Source organism: Sinohyriopsis cumingii, chromosome 18 (assembly GCF_028554795.1).
Source record: "Sinohyriopsis cumingii isolate HCF-2022 chromosome 18, ASM2855479v2, whole genome shotgun sequence".
In the NCBI taxonomy this organism is placed as follows: domain Eukaryota; kingdom Metazoa; phylum Mollusca; class Bivalvia; order Unionida; family Unionidae; genus Sinohyriopsis; species Sinohyriopsis cumingii.
The window spans coordinates 79,188,562-79,207,613 of record NC_142978.1 but is presented as its reverse complement, the minus strand read 5'-3'; the positions used below and the strand labels follow the sequence as shown (position 1 = coordinate 79,207,613).

The following is a 19,052-nucleotide window of genomic DNA, read 5'->3' as shown; positions in this document are numbered from 1 at the left end:
TTATATTGAATGATTTTCTAGCAATCGGAAATGCACTCAGGCGTGAAACCTCCAAACAACATGTGCACAATTGAGCTTAAAATGTTCTATTTTATTAATGCATGCATTTTCTGCGGTTACATTTGTCAGATATTAGGATTGATAATGTACATTTCAAATTGTCGATGCAGGTTGTACATTTCAAATTATCTATGCAGTTTGTACATTTCAAATTATCGATGCAAGTTGTACATTTTAAATTATCGATGCAGGTTGCAATGATTCAAGTAAGTATGTACATGTATTTAAATTTGATTTTATAAATGATCATATCCTGATTTTTCATAAAATTCTCAGCTCCCGGAGATGTACATTCATTTATGTTTTGATTATATATATATATATATATATATATATATATATATATATATATATATATATATATATATATATATATATATATATATATATATATATATATATATATATATATATATATATATATATATATATATATATGATATTTGTTTGATTTTGTGTGGTGTGTGGAAGATGATATCAGACATGGAAATAGAATTATACAATTATAGAAATATGAATAATCCAACGCCAGGAGATTATTTTAGAGACTCCATTCAGAATAAATTTATTGACAAGTTCATATAATCGAAAATGTAAATACCCCTTGCACAGAAGATATTTTAGAACAACAAAGTAATGACTAAAATAACTTATGATGAAACTAGTATTTTGGAAAAGAGACGCTTTGGCGTTAAGAAGATAAAATCGCACATTAATAACAAAGCCAAAAGAGTAAACTAAAGTACGTATAGTGATAAAAGTCAGGGTTTGGATGAATTTATTTTAGAGGTGTTTTGGGTTGTTACTTCAATATATAAATGGTGCTTTTATAAGCTTGCTCGATTTTGTATTCATATGTTAAAGTTGATTATTTGACATGCATCGGGATTTTGTTATGAAAAGGTATTACAGTAGTTAGTAATAACGGTTTTATACGGACACAAAAGTACCAAAATATTGCAGAAGGGTTTTGGCTTAATTGAAGTAATGCACAATAGAGGATTTGCATTCAGTCTAGATCGAATAACATGAATGAGACTTGATTTTGTCAAATTAGTTAATGAAGCATAGAGGTAAAGTTTGTCTACAAAAAGAAAAATAGCTTTAAACACCTCTGTACAAATTACTTCATTTCCTTTCTTAGATCCTAGTGACATTTTTCTATGCAAACTTGAAAGCAAGTACTTTTCATAGAAGAACAAAATTTCTGTTATTTGGTGTAATACATGTAAATAACAATGAAATCGTGCGCCTGTTTTTGGAAAACAACGACTACATCTAAAAAATAGAATTTTTTATTGTTAAATCATATACAAATATTGTAATCTGATTATTTTAGCGTCTTATTCGACGGCAAGTCTGGATAGGCGATGTTCGAATTTTGGTGTGCGTACACATGAGAAATGCCTTCTATGCAGTTTCACTCCTTTGTTATTTATAGCTATACTATATTGACAACTGTTCTATATATACTTATAAGCATTTTCTAGCCATATAGTGCTTGCGTTTTTATAGAACTATGATCAGTATAGTCAGCATGTACCATCTCTGACTGTATATGCCACGTACCAAAAACAGTGAATGACTTGCCATAATACGCCGTGAGATGAAAGCCTTCACAGTTCTTCGCTGAGTGCTTCTTATTTATGAAAGAGTGCGGAAAGAAACGGCCTCACTATAAGACCTTCAGTCATAACATGGTTCATGTTATCAGATGGTTATGACCTTGGATCCGATTTTATTATTAATAGTAGAATTTTATGTATATGTTTATGTATTTCATTATAAGTCTGCCTCATTATAAGGCAGTATACTCTATGGCTTATTTGGCAGCATTATAATGAGGGAGTGCTATACTTGACCTGTACGGAAACTTAGATGATGGGTAGATTGATAAGGTTTCTTTGGCTTGTATCCTTCAATATTTTTTAAAATAAAATTGTAATTCTGCAACCATAAAAGTTCTCCATCATACTTTACCCTTTACAAAACCATGGAATTCTCTTTTAACGGGTGCATCTTTATACGCCGTTTGTACAATACATCATATAAGTAGCTAGATTGAGCTGGATAAATACTGAGGAAACCTGAAAGTAGGAATATCAAAGGGGAGTGGGAAGGGTATTTTCACATAGAGACTTTAATTATTTTTTAAGCTTGTGTTCCAGCGTGCGATGCGAGACGTTTGACTACATTGGCCATTTCAATATTATTGTCAAAATCAACCGTACCAGTTTCATCCAAATTTAGTATATGTCATGGCACTGAAGAAGCCTGTCAGTTGTGTAGAAATATTGCCTATCTATCATCAAATATGGTGGACATTTCTCAAGATATTTAAAGTACTAATTTTCAAATAACGCTCAACACGATTGAACTAACTAGGTTACTAAAAGATTGTAAATACCATTTTGCTTCGAGTTCACAGAACGTGTCCTTCTTTCAATCACTCGCATACAGCAACCTGCCATATAATATGTATACTTTCACTAAAAATAGATAAAAGCATTAATGACTTCGGTCAAAATCCGCTGAACATTATTTCATCTGTCAATCATAGTGTCAGCGTCAGCAAAGGAAAAGGATGTTTTTTTGTCATTAACGCAGATATATGGAGAACGATATTTAAGTTTGAAAACAATCACAAAATATAATTATTCAATACATTTAAAATGTAAGATAAAATATACTATATACCACCAAATCGTTAGATGTAATTATGGTAATAAAATGTGCAAACGATAAAGAAAAATGCTAGATACTGAGAATTGTTTAATTTTTAAGAACGCGCGTTCGATCGGCTCGATCAGAAAAGAATATCGTGTTGTCTTATTCTTTCATTATGTTCTTCTCTTTGTCCATCGGGTAGAGGATGGATCTTCTGGCCGATGAAGGGTAATCCTAATCACGCAACGAAGAGAAAAAAGAAATTAGAAACGACCCGATTCCATCATTTTTTAATCTGATTTTCCGATCAAGAATATAGTCTACATATCCATCCATTATATTATCCAAACAGACACATAATTCTGCTGTTATGTACCTGTAAGCACGTATGACAACAAAAGGGCGACTTTTGTTCTTCTATGAAAGGTACTCGGTAAAAGCAAAACAAAAAGAAATACGTGGCTAAGACCAAAAAAAAAAAAAAAAGGAAATTACTTAATTTCTTGATAGGTGTTTGAAAATTATTTTCCTGTAAAGAGATTTATGTAATCCGTTTTGTAGACAAACTTTACCTGTATGGTTCATTGGCTAATTTGATAAAATCAAATTTCATTCACGCTTTCCAATCTAAATTTAGTGCAAACCCTCCATTGTGCATTACCTTTCCTAAGCCAAATCTCTGCTGCAATGTTTTGGTTCTTTTGTGTCTGTATAAAACCGTTGTAATTAGCTATTGCAATAACAAATCGCGATGCATCTCAATCTACTTTAAAATGTGCAAAATCGTACAGTTTGTACAAAAACAAATTCCGTCTCAATTTTCCTATGATAATCTTGATATATTTTCCTTTGCCAAAATCTTGGACTAAGTTTGTTTTGTTTCAACTAATATCACATACATAGAACTCAAGGTTCACAGATTCGATATCTTTGACTCAAGTGGCATAATGGCATGTTTTCTTTACTTCGTAAATTGCATTATTTACTATATAATCTTTATCCTCTTTAAGTGTTATATTTACACAGCTTTCTGAATAATCGGGTCTATACTCTGGCATAGCACAAGAACTTATAACAATACCAAATGCATTATACGTCTGGACGACCTTGTTGTCGAAGATTTATTCTATGCCATGTAAAAGCTTAATGTTTTCGTATAAAATTCTCCAAATGTCTGTTATTTTCACTCCCATCAGTCACATTTTCAGAATATTAGGATTATTTATAGATTTATAATTTCCTCACTCCATTTCCATATCATATACCAAGTTCCAGTAACCATAGCAAACAATAAAATCATTCTGTAACCTTAACATTTTCATTAAATTGTGCCTCAGCATTAGGTTGACCATATATATTAATAAATATAATACTCTTATCTCGAATTGTTGAATCAACTATACAATAAGTTCCCATTGTATTGATTTTATATCGATTTAAGCATAATCATTGTTGAATAAAACTTTCCACCATCCTAATGTTCTTCTTATATGAAGCAAGACTAGCATATCATCCTTATTTAGCTTTAACACAATTACATCGTTCTTTAACATATGAATATCTTGTAAACCGTTTATATTTTCAGTTTCCTTACCTAGTGGAAAAAAATACCTCCCCCTGTTTTCTTCTCGCCATTAGCTAAGCCCTACAAATTCGTGAAAATATTTTTACATCTTTATCCCATAATGTTAAATCTTGATGTGAAATCAGTATAAAATCTTTATCCCTTTATCACAGAGGATATATATTATGTGAAACGATCGTAACGTGAACAAAAATTAAGATATCTAACTACTGAATCTGAGCAATCAACATCAACCATTTGTAATGCACATTATCAAACACACACACACAAATAGAATGGAAACACTCATAATACATGCAAACATCACACAGAAACTTACTCGCTCTAAAGTGCACATTTAAGTTTGTTTCAATCCTGAGTGGATTTTTTTTATCACTACAAGGTATATATATATATATATATATATATATATATATATATATATATATATATATATATATATATATATATATATATATATATATATATATATATATATATCGTAACCAAAGAGACATATGGTACATGACTCGTGTGGTCAGATTTATACAGCATGTCTGGTTTGCAGATGGTCTGTCCGGATCATAACGCTTGTGTGTGTGTGTGTGTGTAATGGAAGTTGCATTGAGTGCTAGAGGAATGTGCATATGACAGCCTCTAAAGGCCGTCTACATTTATTGGCAGAAACTTGTCTTCTGTGGCAAAAAATTTAGTTTCTCAAGTTGTCTTATCAAGTCAGTTTAACGGCTTCTTTTACTGTAGTGACAATGTCCTTGACTTTGCCTTTGAAAATCGGTTTAGTATTTTTTGGAATTTTACATAATGTAACCACTGTTAATACTGCGTAATTTTTGAAAATTTCCTTTTATTCATGTTAGACTCGTGCTAGATTATCTCCGGTTTATTTATTATATACAATATATGTAAATGCACACTTTTGTCTCCTCTGTACCTGAAAAAGCTTTATCTATGTCAGGAATGTACTTTTTGTCTCGTGTGAGAAAATGTCTGTTCTCACTCACACTGTGCAGCGGTAAAATCCTCTCATAAATATGCTTAAATTGTTAATTTAACCCATTCTGTATTGACGTAACTCTGACTGCCAAGCAGATCGACCTTGGACCTCTTCAAATACAAGTTTATTCCATTTCCATTGAGTCCATCTTATCTTCTGTATATTTTTAAGGTAAGAAATACATATGAACAATTATATGCTTTCCCTTTGTTTGGGAAGTAACCTTGAGTGTGCCAGGTATGAGAAAATAGGAAATTCTAGGGGGGTCCTCATCTGCTAGCTGCATCTTGTCTTTCAAGTGAGAAAATGCGTTTCGTTATTTTGGTGAATGAGCTAATTTATACACGAAAAATATAATCCACTCTCCATGACAAGTTCTGGCAGTGAGATCGATATTCGACTATAGAATATGGAAGGCGCCGATTACTTCATGTACATACTACCAAACATTTCCATTAATTTTGATATTTAAATATTTAATAGAAACATTAAGAGAAACACATACACAGAATGGGACCTCTCTAGGGTATAATTATTCTGGACAATGAAAAGGGTACATCTGCTGGAGGGGCCACATTGTCCATCAGTTTGGTGGAAGTACGAGATGCAAAGATCCTTTTGCCTGCTCTGCCAGACTCAGCTAGCGATCATCATGATGCTCTAGAAAGTAGTTGCTATAGTGAAATTAATCTTTAAGAAAGCACCATCGAATGTTTCTTCAGGAACAAGTTATGAAATTTCGAACATATATCTTTAAATATCGGTAAATATAACTATTTCCATCCTCAATATCCATAAATTCAGACAATATTTTAAATATTGTATAAAACGTGTAAATTACTAATGACGTCATTTTTTAAGGACTGTAAATGCTCGCTTATGAGTTGGGTTCAACATGCTAACTGTATAATGCGGCCGGAAGCTCTGGGTCTATGCAGTTTGCCAAGAACGATCAAAAGAACAAGGAACTTTGACCCTAATATGCGAAAGCAGTTCTGGTAGAGGGACGGTAATTTAACTCGACTTATAAGCGAGTACATGAGTACGTGTAATTGCAGATTAGTATAAATGCCGATATGGAGAATGATTAAGGACGTTTCGAACAAGCAGTAAAGACAAAATGTTCATCGATTTCAATACAATTTAAAGTTGTTCAATATTTCGCAATGCCTTTTCAAGCGTCAAATATATTGGGAAATGCATATTAATCGTAATAAGATTATTTTATCAGTTTTTTTCTCTTTTTATATATGTTGGGTGTATAATTTCGAAACCGCAGTTTTGTTGTTGGTCTCGGATGGAATAGATATTATAAAGAGCTGACCAATTTTGTCATTTTATAAACATTTCAACACATTTCTCGCTTTTGAACTTATGCTGCTCTAGGAAACTGAATGGCACAATGATTTGTGTTGGAAAGGTATTGTACAAGTCAGTTATTAGGATTATAGGCTGAGTAGACAAGAGAAAAACGTAGCCGGAGATGGGTGGGTTGGTAGTGCATAATTCCGGATTTATAGTCAGACATTGAAAACATAAATGAAGCTTGATTTCGTCAAATTGGGTAATCAGCTGTTGAGGTAAGGTTTGTCTACTTAAAAGATTACATCCAACACTTTGTGAGAAAATAGGTTTGGGTCACACGTCAGCACGTTACTTTATTTGCATTGATTTGCAACATTTTTAACTGGAAACTTGAAAGCGAGTGAGTTTCGTGGAAAATAGAAATTGCATTTTACTTGCGTAATCCTTACCAGCAGGCAAATAAAAGTGGCATTGCATTCCTCTTCCACGTAACAAAGTCTGAATCTGTAAACTGTAATCTGATTGGTTTATTCTCTCTCCATTGCGTCCTATATAAGTATCGTGCTTTAGATGGGAAAGCCACTTCAAGCCTGGTTACCGAAGTGACAAGAACACAAGAAACCATCAGTGTAATAGCGCTTATATTTATTTAGGTAAGTACATACGCTTTAATTATAATTTTGTTTTTCTTAAATTACATTTGATCATTTGTTTTGGTATAATTCGTACATTTCAACATAAATATCTAAATAGGCCTTTTTGTTCTTCCCAGACCGTGATTTTATTATACGTATTATAAAATACTTCTAGATGTCGCTGTGATATCATTTTGGTTTGGCCTATCTATTCCCAGTTTTCAGTTGCTTTTCTTTTGTTTCAAACTTATTTTATTGTTATACTAATAAACAAAATATGATCGGACAACGTATCCAAAAACATATAAAGATAATCCAAAGGCTACATTCATTTGGCAAAAATTCGAGTACATGCGACAAACAAGGTCAAAGATTTTTGTTAATTAAAAGATTGCTGGATTTATAGGGTAAAAGAGAATAAGCATATAGATAAGTATATAAGGAAATAATCAATTAGAGAGAGCGATAGAGAAAGAGAGCAAGAGAGATAGAAAGAGAGAAAACATTTCACTGGTTACGGTCATTGTTGTCTTACATTAATTATATAGATTTAGTAGCTAGGATATAATTTTATGCACTAAAACCCCCTACTTTCTGCGATATATTTTTGAGCATTTTGTAATATGCAAAATTTGTTTCTCTGTTTTGATCTGCTTCACCTTTTAATAATCAACCTAGAGTTACACAAGGATTACGTTGAAAGAAAAAGCGAAAGATCTTGGATCTTTACATATTAAAAAGTGGGCAATACAACAATATAGTATTCAGCGTCTTCATTGTCAGAATCACAATTACCCATATACGAGTTACGCAAACTGACTCTATGGAAATAGGACTTCATGGGGCTATATGCGTATCTACATTTATCATGAAGGATATTAAGGTGATGTTTGCCAATATCAAAATACAATGAAGGTCCGTTACTTGCATTAGAGAAACGTTTCTTTAGATCAAGATCAGCCAATATAACTTGTTACATAATTTACATATAACAAATGAGTTTTGACTGCCGAAGTTTGAGCGGGAAAGAAAGACTTTACTGAATCGTAAGAGAGCTTTTGATTTTAATTTCATTTTTATGTGACTCCAAAAGACAAAGCCAAATTATTTCGAACATTATTGAATAGAGATACGAAACTTGGTCTGAGAGAGAATGCCTGTGTGTGTATGTGTGTGTGAAATATATTGGAAAATATACGTTTCAAGGATTAAAATTAAATGATTCTCATGTAAGACCACGCGATGTTTCTTTTCGACGTTACATTTTTTATGCTCTCTTATCTTTGCCTACAGTCATATATTAAAAAACTACGTTTAGTAGTTATTATTATTATTACTGTTATTATTATTATCTGCAGTCAGATTAGAGGAGAACAAGATGGACATAAACAAACGAGTGCCTTTTACCCTTCTTGTGTTTTGTGTCGTCTTCACGATTGGAAACGGTTATGACACTACCTCTAGAAAGCTAACAGAAAATGAAGCCATTGTAAGTCCTTTTATTTTTTTGAGCGCCTTGTATTAAAACTTGGTGTATATATACGATAGATGGATAGATGAATAGATGGATACATGACTGGTATGTGTAAAATTATGTTTATATGTATGCAATACATATCTTTCCTTCACTCCATTCATTATTCATTCCATAAATCTATCAAGTGTTTTACAGATTGTTTTCTATAATAGCATTTGTTTAGGAGGAAATTTTCTATTTATACCAAAATAGACTGATTTATCGCAAGAAACTGTTTTAAATCTGTGTACGGGCCAAAGAACCATTGGTGGTTTTTCCGTTACTTTAAGTCCATAATTTGTGGTGGAAATTAAAGGAACAAGAAATAAATTAGTGTCATAACGAGGAGACAAACACAAACACTTAAACACAAATACTCACCAGTGCGATATAAGGAGTCAATTAAAGACGGAAAGACAAAATTTCAAGTAAAATAAAATGTGTCAGTCTCAATCCTTAGTAAGATATAACTATGTTAGCCACTAATCCTTTTTAAATTTGTTTTCAATACATGGTTATTTACAAAGGTATTTGCAAAGCCAAATTCTTGGGTCACATGACTTTGTTTTCAAACTCCGAGCAAATGCGTTGTCACTGTCCAATTCGTACGGAAAAGTCAAATTGAAATGAAATAGGTCTAGCTTTAAATTATGTCCAATACTCAACATTCTTTTTCGATCCATTTCTTTTCGAAGTCATTATGCTGGATGGATAGTTATGATGTACATAAGGACTGATACATATGTCTCTCAATGAATATAGTAGCGACTTGGTTACCACAGGTCATTGACAACGAAAAGCTCATTTCGTCCCGGTTCTAGTTAGAAGGAAATTGATCAAAATGTGCTCCATTTCAAATGCTATACTTAATTCTGTGCCCTTATATTCGTACTTCTGAAGACAGTTCCGATGCCTTCATTGTACGTAGGATAGAATGATGATTATAATTATCTTTATTCTTGTCGCTATTATCGCAAATATTCACTGTTTCAGTTCCATATATGATTTAAATAAGATGAACAATATTTGTGACTAGTAAACGACCTGCTTCTTTCCAAATATACGTTTACGATGTCTCTTTCTAAAACCCTCGTTGTGATGAAAAATGTTATTTACTTGTTCATCAAAGTGCGGGAGCACACCATATCATGTCGTTTGTGCGTGTGTATGTGATTGGGGAAGATTTCTCGTCATTGAGCATATTTTAATTACAATTTTCATACTCATTGCAGACATATTTAGAAAAATTCAACTATCTGAATGAAACGGTCGTAAAGGCAGCTCTACCTACTGGTAAGGTGCCTGTTAGCACAGTGGCAGCGGCAATCAGGTTAGTTTTGTTCACACACACACACACACACACACACACACACACGATTATCCAAGGGAAAATATTTTTTGTTGCTCATTAATTAAAAGTTATTTCTTACTTTCTTCTTATTCTACGAAACTTAATTCGGTGATGCCAATATGGTATCAAACGAATTTAAATAAAAGTGGAAGTTGATTAGAAGCACTTAAAAATCACATGATGCTATTGTGTTCTCTCTCTCTCTCTCTCTCTCTCTCTCTCTCTCTCTCTCTCTGTATATATATATATATATATATATATATATATATATATATATATATATATATATATATATATATATATATATAATTATTTTCGTTTTTAGTAAGTTTCAAGAAATGGTCAATATACCAATCACAGGTAAGTTGGATGACGAAACCTTACGTAAAATGGCGGAGCCCCGCTGTGGTGTTAAAGATGTTCCTGACAATGGTTCTGCGAGACTTGCTGCAGGTAGGTGATTTACAATAGAAATAGACAGTAAGATCTTTATCAATCAGCCTCTGAGTGGACATATTAAAATGTTTTCTCAAAACAGGTGGTTGATGAAAGAGAAAGTTCAAGAAAATATTAATTCTGTCATTCCGTCCCAGAACATGCTATGTTTATTGCAGCACCATGAACACTACATCCAGGCATGTTGTATTTCGTGAAATATTTTCATAACATTAAATATTTAAACATGTTAAATCTCAACTTATATTAGCTTCGAATTCGAGCGTGCCCATTTTTTATTTTCATTTTTGTCAAAGAAAACTTCGGTTCCTGACAATTTCCGACTCAAATGAAAGCATAATGTCGATGCTGCGATTGCTAGAAGCTTTTCATGAAAAAGAGACTTAAAGTTAGATTATAAGTTCGTATTTAAGCGTCATTATCGAGAATATCTGGCAAGAAAATAGTCTTCCATGACAGTTCCTAATGTCTGCCGACACCTACATTGATAATGCAATAATTTTAGCCGAGATATTTCATAGAAATACAAATAACTTCCATCATGATACTGAGGTTTTATCAAACATCTCTATTCCATACTACTAAATAAAATGCAACTTTAACGTTCGCTTTAATACATGTTTTCTCCATCTAAGCTAATACAACTTCGTTTGTTTAAGAGAAGGTAATAAGTAAAAGAAGTGTCTCTAGAGACATGTTTCACTGTTTCTTATTTTATTGCTTAATTCCTTCGTAGTCATAGGTCTCTATAATTATGTTAGATCCTATGAACGGTTGAATCACTCGTTTATTATTCACACCAAGATTGAAACTGCTTCATATTCAAATACAATATTTATTGGAGCTAACAATAAATTCAACATCTTTTTAAGAACTGTCAAATAATGTCACACACAGATACATACACACGGTAGGGACATTATCTAGTGAGTGATGGCCATTACTTCACTTTTTGTGTCGGTACAATTCAATTGAATCCTTTCATTGAATTAGTCATAAAGTTAATCAATTAGTCATCTCGTACAATCGCTGGTTACTGGTCCCGTTAATAAGAGTGCAAGTCAGCTTGACAGTTTGTTTATTAGGTGTTTGTTCTGAAATCAATCATTCATATAGTCTGTTAGTCGGCGAATAGCCGAATGCAAGATTTTGAATAAAATCATGTCTCCACTGTCCTACGTGAAGATTTGACAGTGACTGCTTAGGGTTCGTCTTGATGCAGCACATACATAAACCAATCAGTTAACCAAGTTAACTGGTTATTTGGCAAGCTGATAAATTAGTCAGACAGTTGTTTTAGCTAGTCAGTCAGAGTGAGTGATGCAAAGATTGTAATTTTATAAATCAGTATCTCAGTGAGTCAGCCAGTTTGTGTTTCTAGTTTACTTTTTGCTCGTCGCAATTTTTCTTTGAAGAAATTACAAGTCTAAACCAACTTTTCACTCCACAGCACGAATTTGGCCGAAAAAGGTACTATCATGGAAGATTACGGAGTACTCTAGAACCAGCACATTAACACAAAGCCAACAGAGGTAAGGAATTTGAACACTGGATTTTATAATAAGAGAGTAGTGTTAGTTGGAAAGTTACGTTTTGGTTGATGAAGACAGGAACTATTCACATGCACGAATACGCTACCTGTATATACCTTAAAATAACGTGTATATATCTGCCAACGATATAGACCCTCTGCCACACTTTACGTGCCTACAAATCGAGGTCTGTGCTGTTCGTTTCGTTCTAATTATTATTCATTTGGACAATATACATCCTCATCTGCCGACGGATAAACAAAGACACAAAGACACCGATATACAAATCGCACGAGTTCACATGGATAGAGTTGTGAGGGGTAATGCATTGGCTCACAGTTGTATAAACTTTTACATTGTTTTGACTGTTCATATGACACCTGGTCTAGAATTCATAAAACGTTTTAAGTACAAAACTTGCACCACGATGTTCATTCAGTACAATCTCAATCTCAATTTCCAGCTGTTATGTCGACTTTAAGCTGCAAATCGTTCAGCCTCAGGCCTATGATACTTCTTTGAAATATGTTTGGCCCAGTCTCTAGTTTGAAATAAAGAGTTAGGTAGGACCATTCTCAAATCCCAAATAGATCAGAATCCAAACAAATGGCGGCCTCGTATCATCTCACTTGAACAAAGTACCTACCATTATGGGGCATATGGACTAGATGAAATCGTCAACTGGACTCGTTCATATCTTTAAATAAGTTTAGCTAACATGGAAACGGATATTTAAGATTCGTATTAAATACAAAAGAGAAAATTGTTTTCAGGGCTTTTAGAAGATTTTAAGGAAATCCGTCGATTTGTAGAGAGTTCAATAAATCTATATACCTCATCAACAAATGTGGTGTGTGATCACGTTGACAAGGAAAACATAATCCCGTTTCCTACTGGCCCGGCCGTTTTGAAAGAGTTATCTACTACGACAAGCACAAGAATAAAATAAACTCTAAAGAAACAAAGAAAAACTCATCGAAAATGGGTAACTATATCCTGTACAAATACATTGATATGAACACTGTTTTTCATTTATGAATTCTAATTATAAGAAACCTTTCTCTGTCCATTAAGATTGGATCATTTATTCATCATGCATGACACTAAGAAGTATGTCCTTTAATAGTGCATTCTGGGTGGGATTTTCGGAAGTTGTTATTTTTAGATCAAACAACTTAAACATGTTAAATGTTAATTGAAAATATAGTGCAATAATTCAATATTTCGTTGAAAATTTCCTGCTTATAAACCAAAAACAAATAAAATATTTGCATAATCTTCCTTGTTAAAAATCTTGTAAATTCACAATACAATTATGTAAAATTTGGTATCAAGCATAAACTATCGTGTTTTTGTAATTATTTAGATGCCAAAATAAAGATATATCTGCCAAAATTAGCACTTAATAGATACTGCGGGAGAGACTGGAGTTATTGACTTTGATATAAGAAGCACATTTGCTAAAATTTAATTTATAGTTAACTTTAGAATTCCGTATTTTGTTTAGTTCAGGAATTGTAGAATAGCAAAAGTTTAGTTTCAGTGCATCCAGGTTGAGGAATTTTATAAAAATATGACATGTTCTTGATTAAATCTTCAGCAACCAAAATCCATTATTTTATCAGGCTTCGACATTATTTACATGTAAATTTGTCTTCTTTTTTAAATCTGTGATTATAAAATGACATAACATCACGAATCACGGGGAATTTGAATCGCTAATTTCCTTGACTCCAAAACAGGTTTGAACATCTTTTTTGTTAGTTCTGTACAAGTGTCAGATAACGTACTTGCAAAACACGGATTTATCGTGTTTTGTCACGTGGTATCAGTCTAATAATTTCATTGGATTAACATTTTAGATGTATAATAATGTTTAAATATGTAACATATAATTCCACACGACATTACAAATGAAGTCGTAGCATCATGCAAATGACAGAAGCATCCGAATGCATTCTAAAGCCATTACACAACACTGTTCTGCGGCTTCGTTAAACAGAATCAGTATTTCTCATTATGCGATAAACATAGTTATACAGATGTGTTGATTTTAAAATAAATAAAGACTTTTTTCCTCATTACGATTTCCAGCGTTCAGAATGTTTAGGCCCTTTTGAATTGTTTAGTTGATACCAGTATGAAACCAAATTTATATTTAAGCCACGCCTACCTGCACTACTTTTTTATATACTGAATGAGGGCTATATTTAGAATCTATGATCACTCAAACTCAGACTTCTTACGTAAGATTTTAATAATGAACTAAATAGTGGACCTTTGGTTAAACTAATGAGATGTCATTGCTAATGCTACAGCACACTGTCTCAGAGCAACAAGTATTCAAACAGTGAGTAACGACGGATTTGAACTTCGTCGCATAATGTAAGTCATTGATCACCGTAATGAAAATTCAGTAATACGTTACAACAAGGACTGTTCATCCACTCAGAAGTGTCAAAATAGTGAGACTCTGTCATCCTTTACAAGTCGACAGTTAATTTCTACAGCCCAAGAAGGTCGTCCCGAGTGATAGCGTATTGTTGTCACGTTTGAATTTTGTGGAAAATACACATTTCCGTCTCTCCATGTCATAGGATGCCCAATTCAGTACAAAAACGTGTCATGTCTGCGGGATTTGTGTCAAATTCCTCATTTATTAACCGTGTATTCCAATTCACAGGATACAAGGATAATGAAACAAATTAAACTGACATCAAACACTTTACCAGGTAACATCTTCCAGCTGATCTGAGTTGTAAATTGACGTCAACTGACGAGCTTTTTCTGATATGCTGTATATATATTGGGCCTTTTTCAATGAAATTCAAAATATGATTAATTAATAGGATGTAATTAAATCATGTGTTTATTTAACTAGTTATGCTGTCGAATTTAAGTAAATGGATTGTCTGTTTATTTTATTTCTAAATTCATCAAAGTATGAACAGAGAAAAAAACATTGCTTGTTTGGGCATGTTTGTACAGTGACTTGTCGGTTCAGTATTCGTTGAATTTAAGAAAATAAACATCCCTTAAACGTTCTCTGTGATCATGGACGAACACACACACACATTGTACACAATTCATTGCATAAGCAAAGAAGGCGGTGATTTAAACTTCGTACATTTCTTACGACTGCTTCAGAGCTAATAGACCTGGAAGTTTGTAGTAAATTTTGAATCGAGAGCTAGACATTTATATCAATGAAATGTTTGTTTTGATCAATGAATTTTAACATTCAAACCCGACCATTAAATAAGTCATATTTAGACCTGTATGTGGAACGTTCGTGAGTACAGATTGGCATAATTTGATTTTTGACACAAGTCAGTCGGTGTAAGCAAGCAAACGTATCAAATATTTGAAAGGCAAGAACTCGTGAATATATCATGAGTGTCGATGAAATCGAACCAGGAAATGTTCAGGGCACTATATTAGGAAAGGATTTGCCATTATGTTTAACTTAAATTTCAGGGACGCAATGGATCGAGCTTTCAACCTCTGGGCAAGAAAAACACCACTTCGCTTTGTATATCAGGAACTAGGCACAACTGATATGAACATTAAATTTGCTACTGGGTATCATGGAGATGATGGCCGATTTGACGGCCCTGGTAAGACTTGCTCACTACCAATACATGTACTTCGTGCATCCCAAATCACTGGATATTTTATCCACCACCTACCACTCTCTCTCTCTCTCTCTCTCTCTCTCTAGAAAGTGCCCCGGACCTATTTTGTCTCCCTTTATTCCTTACTTTCTTTGGTCAAGGTTTTAAGTAAGTCATCGAGCCGGATGCGTAACGCATACATTGTTTAATACTAAGCGTGTTCATATTCTTAGTTGCATTTGTCAATTTGTTTTGCATATACATCTGTTCTATGGTTTGTATATACATCTGACCTTTGCTTTGTATAGAGATCTGATTTATGGTTTGTATGAATACCTTGGATATGGTTTGTATAGACATCTGATCTATGGTTTGCATGGATACCTTACATATGGTTTCGATAGACATTTGACATATGGATTGTATAGACACCTGAACTATGGGTTCTATAGACATCTTCACTTTTGGTTGGTATAGACTTCCATCCAATTGGTTTAGATGGAGACCTTACATATGGTTTGTATAGACATCTGACTTGTGGGTTATATAGACATTTGGTATTTGGTTTGTATAGACATCTGAACTTCTGGTTGAATAGACATTTAGTTTTTGGTTTGTATATACATTTGACCTTCTGGTTGTATAGACATCTTCACCTTTCATTTGTTATGACATGTTGACCTTTGGTATGTGTAGACAGCTTTATCTTTGGAAAAAAATGTATCTAGAATAATATTGCCACATTAACAGTTGATCAGCCAGGAACCGATAAACATAATCTTTGAGTGGACTTCATTTCAATGAAGATGAGATGTTATTACAAAAGAGTTCAGAAACTACATCGTTTAAGTGAAAGGAATTATTTTTGTTTTCACTTTGTATATGTGTTAAAAATCATTGTATGTAGATGGATGGATGGATGAATTGGTGGATGTTTACGAAGATAAAAATATATATTCTTATTCTTATGCACGTTTCTCAATAACAAACTAAATATCTTTGGATATATTATGAGGTGTGATTTTGTCCATGATGCATAGGGGCAGGTCCAGAAATATGGTTTAGTATCGTTTGGAGGTAAGGGTTAGGCTGGGTGTAAACTTGTTGGCGAGAGGTCTATGGGAGTAACCTCCCTAAGTGGGGTACCATTGAAAAGCCCCGAAAGCTCCTGCATTTGAAGCATAGCAAGGCATAACATTATACCTCTATCAAAATTTCTGTCCGAAAAGCTCGGTTAGTTTGGCATTCAGCTTATTTTAATGGGGGAGGCAACAGCTCTCTCTCTCGCCTTGCTTTATTATACACTTAAAATTCTATGTTTAAAACGTATGCCTGTTATCCATTGAATTGGACCGTAGTATATCAACTATATTCTGTGGCTTTGTTCAGTAAACCAATATTTCTAATAGCTTCTATTTTGGTTTATTTCCAGGGGGTACGTTAGCGCATGCGTACTTCCCAACAGCCGGCGAAATCCATTTTGATGACCAGGAGACATGGTTGCTGGGTGCTAAGGCTGAGAAGGCAGGCACAGAACTCTACATCGTCGCAGCACATGAATTTGGCCATGCCCTAGGATTGGAACACTCCAATATCCGTGGCTCTCTAATGGCTCCCACCTATTCTTACTCCTCAAATCTGATGTTAAATTGGGATGACGAAAACGCTATTCAGAGACTCTATGGCAAGCCGTACTTTAAACGAAAAAGTGCTTGGTGGTTTCTAAGAAAGTGACCCATATCTCCACGTGACAGTTTGTCGGACATCATGTACTGTATTATCGGACCAAAAGCTTAATGACGCCATATTTCAATAATTGTTTTATTATTTATTTTTAATTATAAAAAGCAAACAATTTGCCGAAAACCGTACGTGATTTGTGTTCGAAACTTTAACTATTCAAACTGATTCTGAAATACTGAAAAGGAAATCACAAAGAACAAAAATATCTCCCTTGGGTTTCGATCTCGAGACCACTGTCATTATAGGCTCAATTATTATATCGATTGAGCCGGTCTCATTACCAGGAAATTTCAGCTGACCATTGGAAATACATTTACGGATGTAACACCCACCCACCCATTCGCGTTCTGAAGGCAGATATTATTATGAAGTCGGCAAAATGCATTAAATTATAATTATGCAAAGTGTGTCTTTGAAAGTTGTTTATGGTTTTTTAAGAAGTTGAAAGATAGTTTCTGTGAAAGATATGAAAACATGTTGTCCTGTTAAATTTGTATTATTGCATTGTGAAAGCCGGTGTCTATATGGATATCAATAAATAACAGCTTCGTTGTCCGTTAAGACTTACAGTTCTTAACAGGATGCATAAATACATATGTTTTCACGACTCTACAAGCAACAGTATCCCAGAAACTGAGTCAAATGCACAAGAGTCATTGATAATTTCAACGGAAAAGGTAGATGATACGAAACGCGTCCAAGAAATTTGAAGAACCACATGTTGCAAGAAATATTCAATTTCCTCTTTTACTATACAAATTATGATTGTGGGTGAGAAGAACATAAAGGTGTTGAGAAAGATAGAGATTGTATACATGTCATTTTTATATCGATGGTTATTTGTGAATAAACAACTACAACTGAGTATTACTTATTGTATATTGGTATGTTATACACTGTATTTTGAACCTTTAAAATTTGCCGGAAACCAAACGTAATGAACTAATGTACAGAAAATTATGCTGCGAGGGAGAGTAGTTATATATGGGGAAAGGGGTGAAATAGTAATTAACATCATCTAATTTTTAAGCTTTATAACTGTTACTATTAGGAATATAACGGGAATTTAACATGTGGCAGACGATAAAACCTCAAAAGGGAATTTAACATTAAGGGGCGGGATCTGTCTCTAGGGAAAAAGTGTTAGAACTGGTTGACTTTAATACGGGAATGATTATAATACTGACAGCTCATTATAATATTGTTAGAGCTCTAATGGAGCTATGCTGTTACTGTTTGGGAAGTTGTTATCCTCAGATTGCACACATGCTATCCAACACGCTTTGTGTCTTTTACTGACGCCTAGTAGATATATGAATATATCCTATATTTAAATATAAAGTATCACCTACACATCAGATCATGCTGAAAGTAACGGTAAATTTGCATCTACTGTAATGATGATTAAGGAGATTCACATTGGGGATCGAACTCGTAATAGTAACAATATATTGGTCGTGACTATGTGTTACGAAAAGTCATAAATTGACACAGACTTTAGCAAATACTGAAAATTAGCTGAAATATGTTTACGATTTGCCCTGCACTAAAATGTAGTACTACAAAATTTGTAAATTATAATGCACATTGGCGG

General features: G+C 33.5%; 1 protein-coding gene across 1 annotated transcript; it reads left to right on the top strand.

The window, feature by feature from the left end:
• The first annotated feature begins 14,335 nt into the window (after positions 1 to 14,335).
• Positions 14,336 to 17,805, top strand: LOC149777132 (stromelysin-3-like). The gene is made up of 3 exons (XM_089942758.1): positions 14,336 to 14,833; positions 15,579 to 15,718; positions 17,148 to 17,805. Exons 2-3 carry the CDS (start codon positions 15,586 to 15,588, stop codon positions 17,447 to 17,449), a joined length of 435 nt encoding a protein of 144 aa, XP_089798884.1. The 5' UTR covers positions 14,336 to 14,833; positions 15,579 to 15,585; the 3' UTR covers positions 17,450 to 17,805.
• Positions 17,806 to 19,052: the final 1,247 nt, after the last annotated feature.

Coding starts and splice junctions, on each gene's coding strand:
- LOC149777132 (XM_089942758.1), top strand. CDS start 15,586: ATGGATCGAGCTTTCAACCTCTGGGCAAGAAAAACACCACTTCGCTTT. Junction 15,719..17,147: donor TGGCCGATTTGACGGCCCTG/GTAAGACTTGCT, acceptor GTTTATTTCCAG/GGGGTACGTTAGCGCATGCG.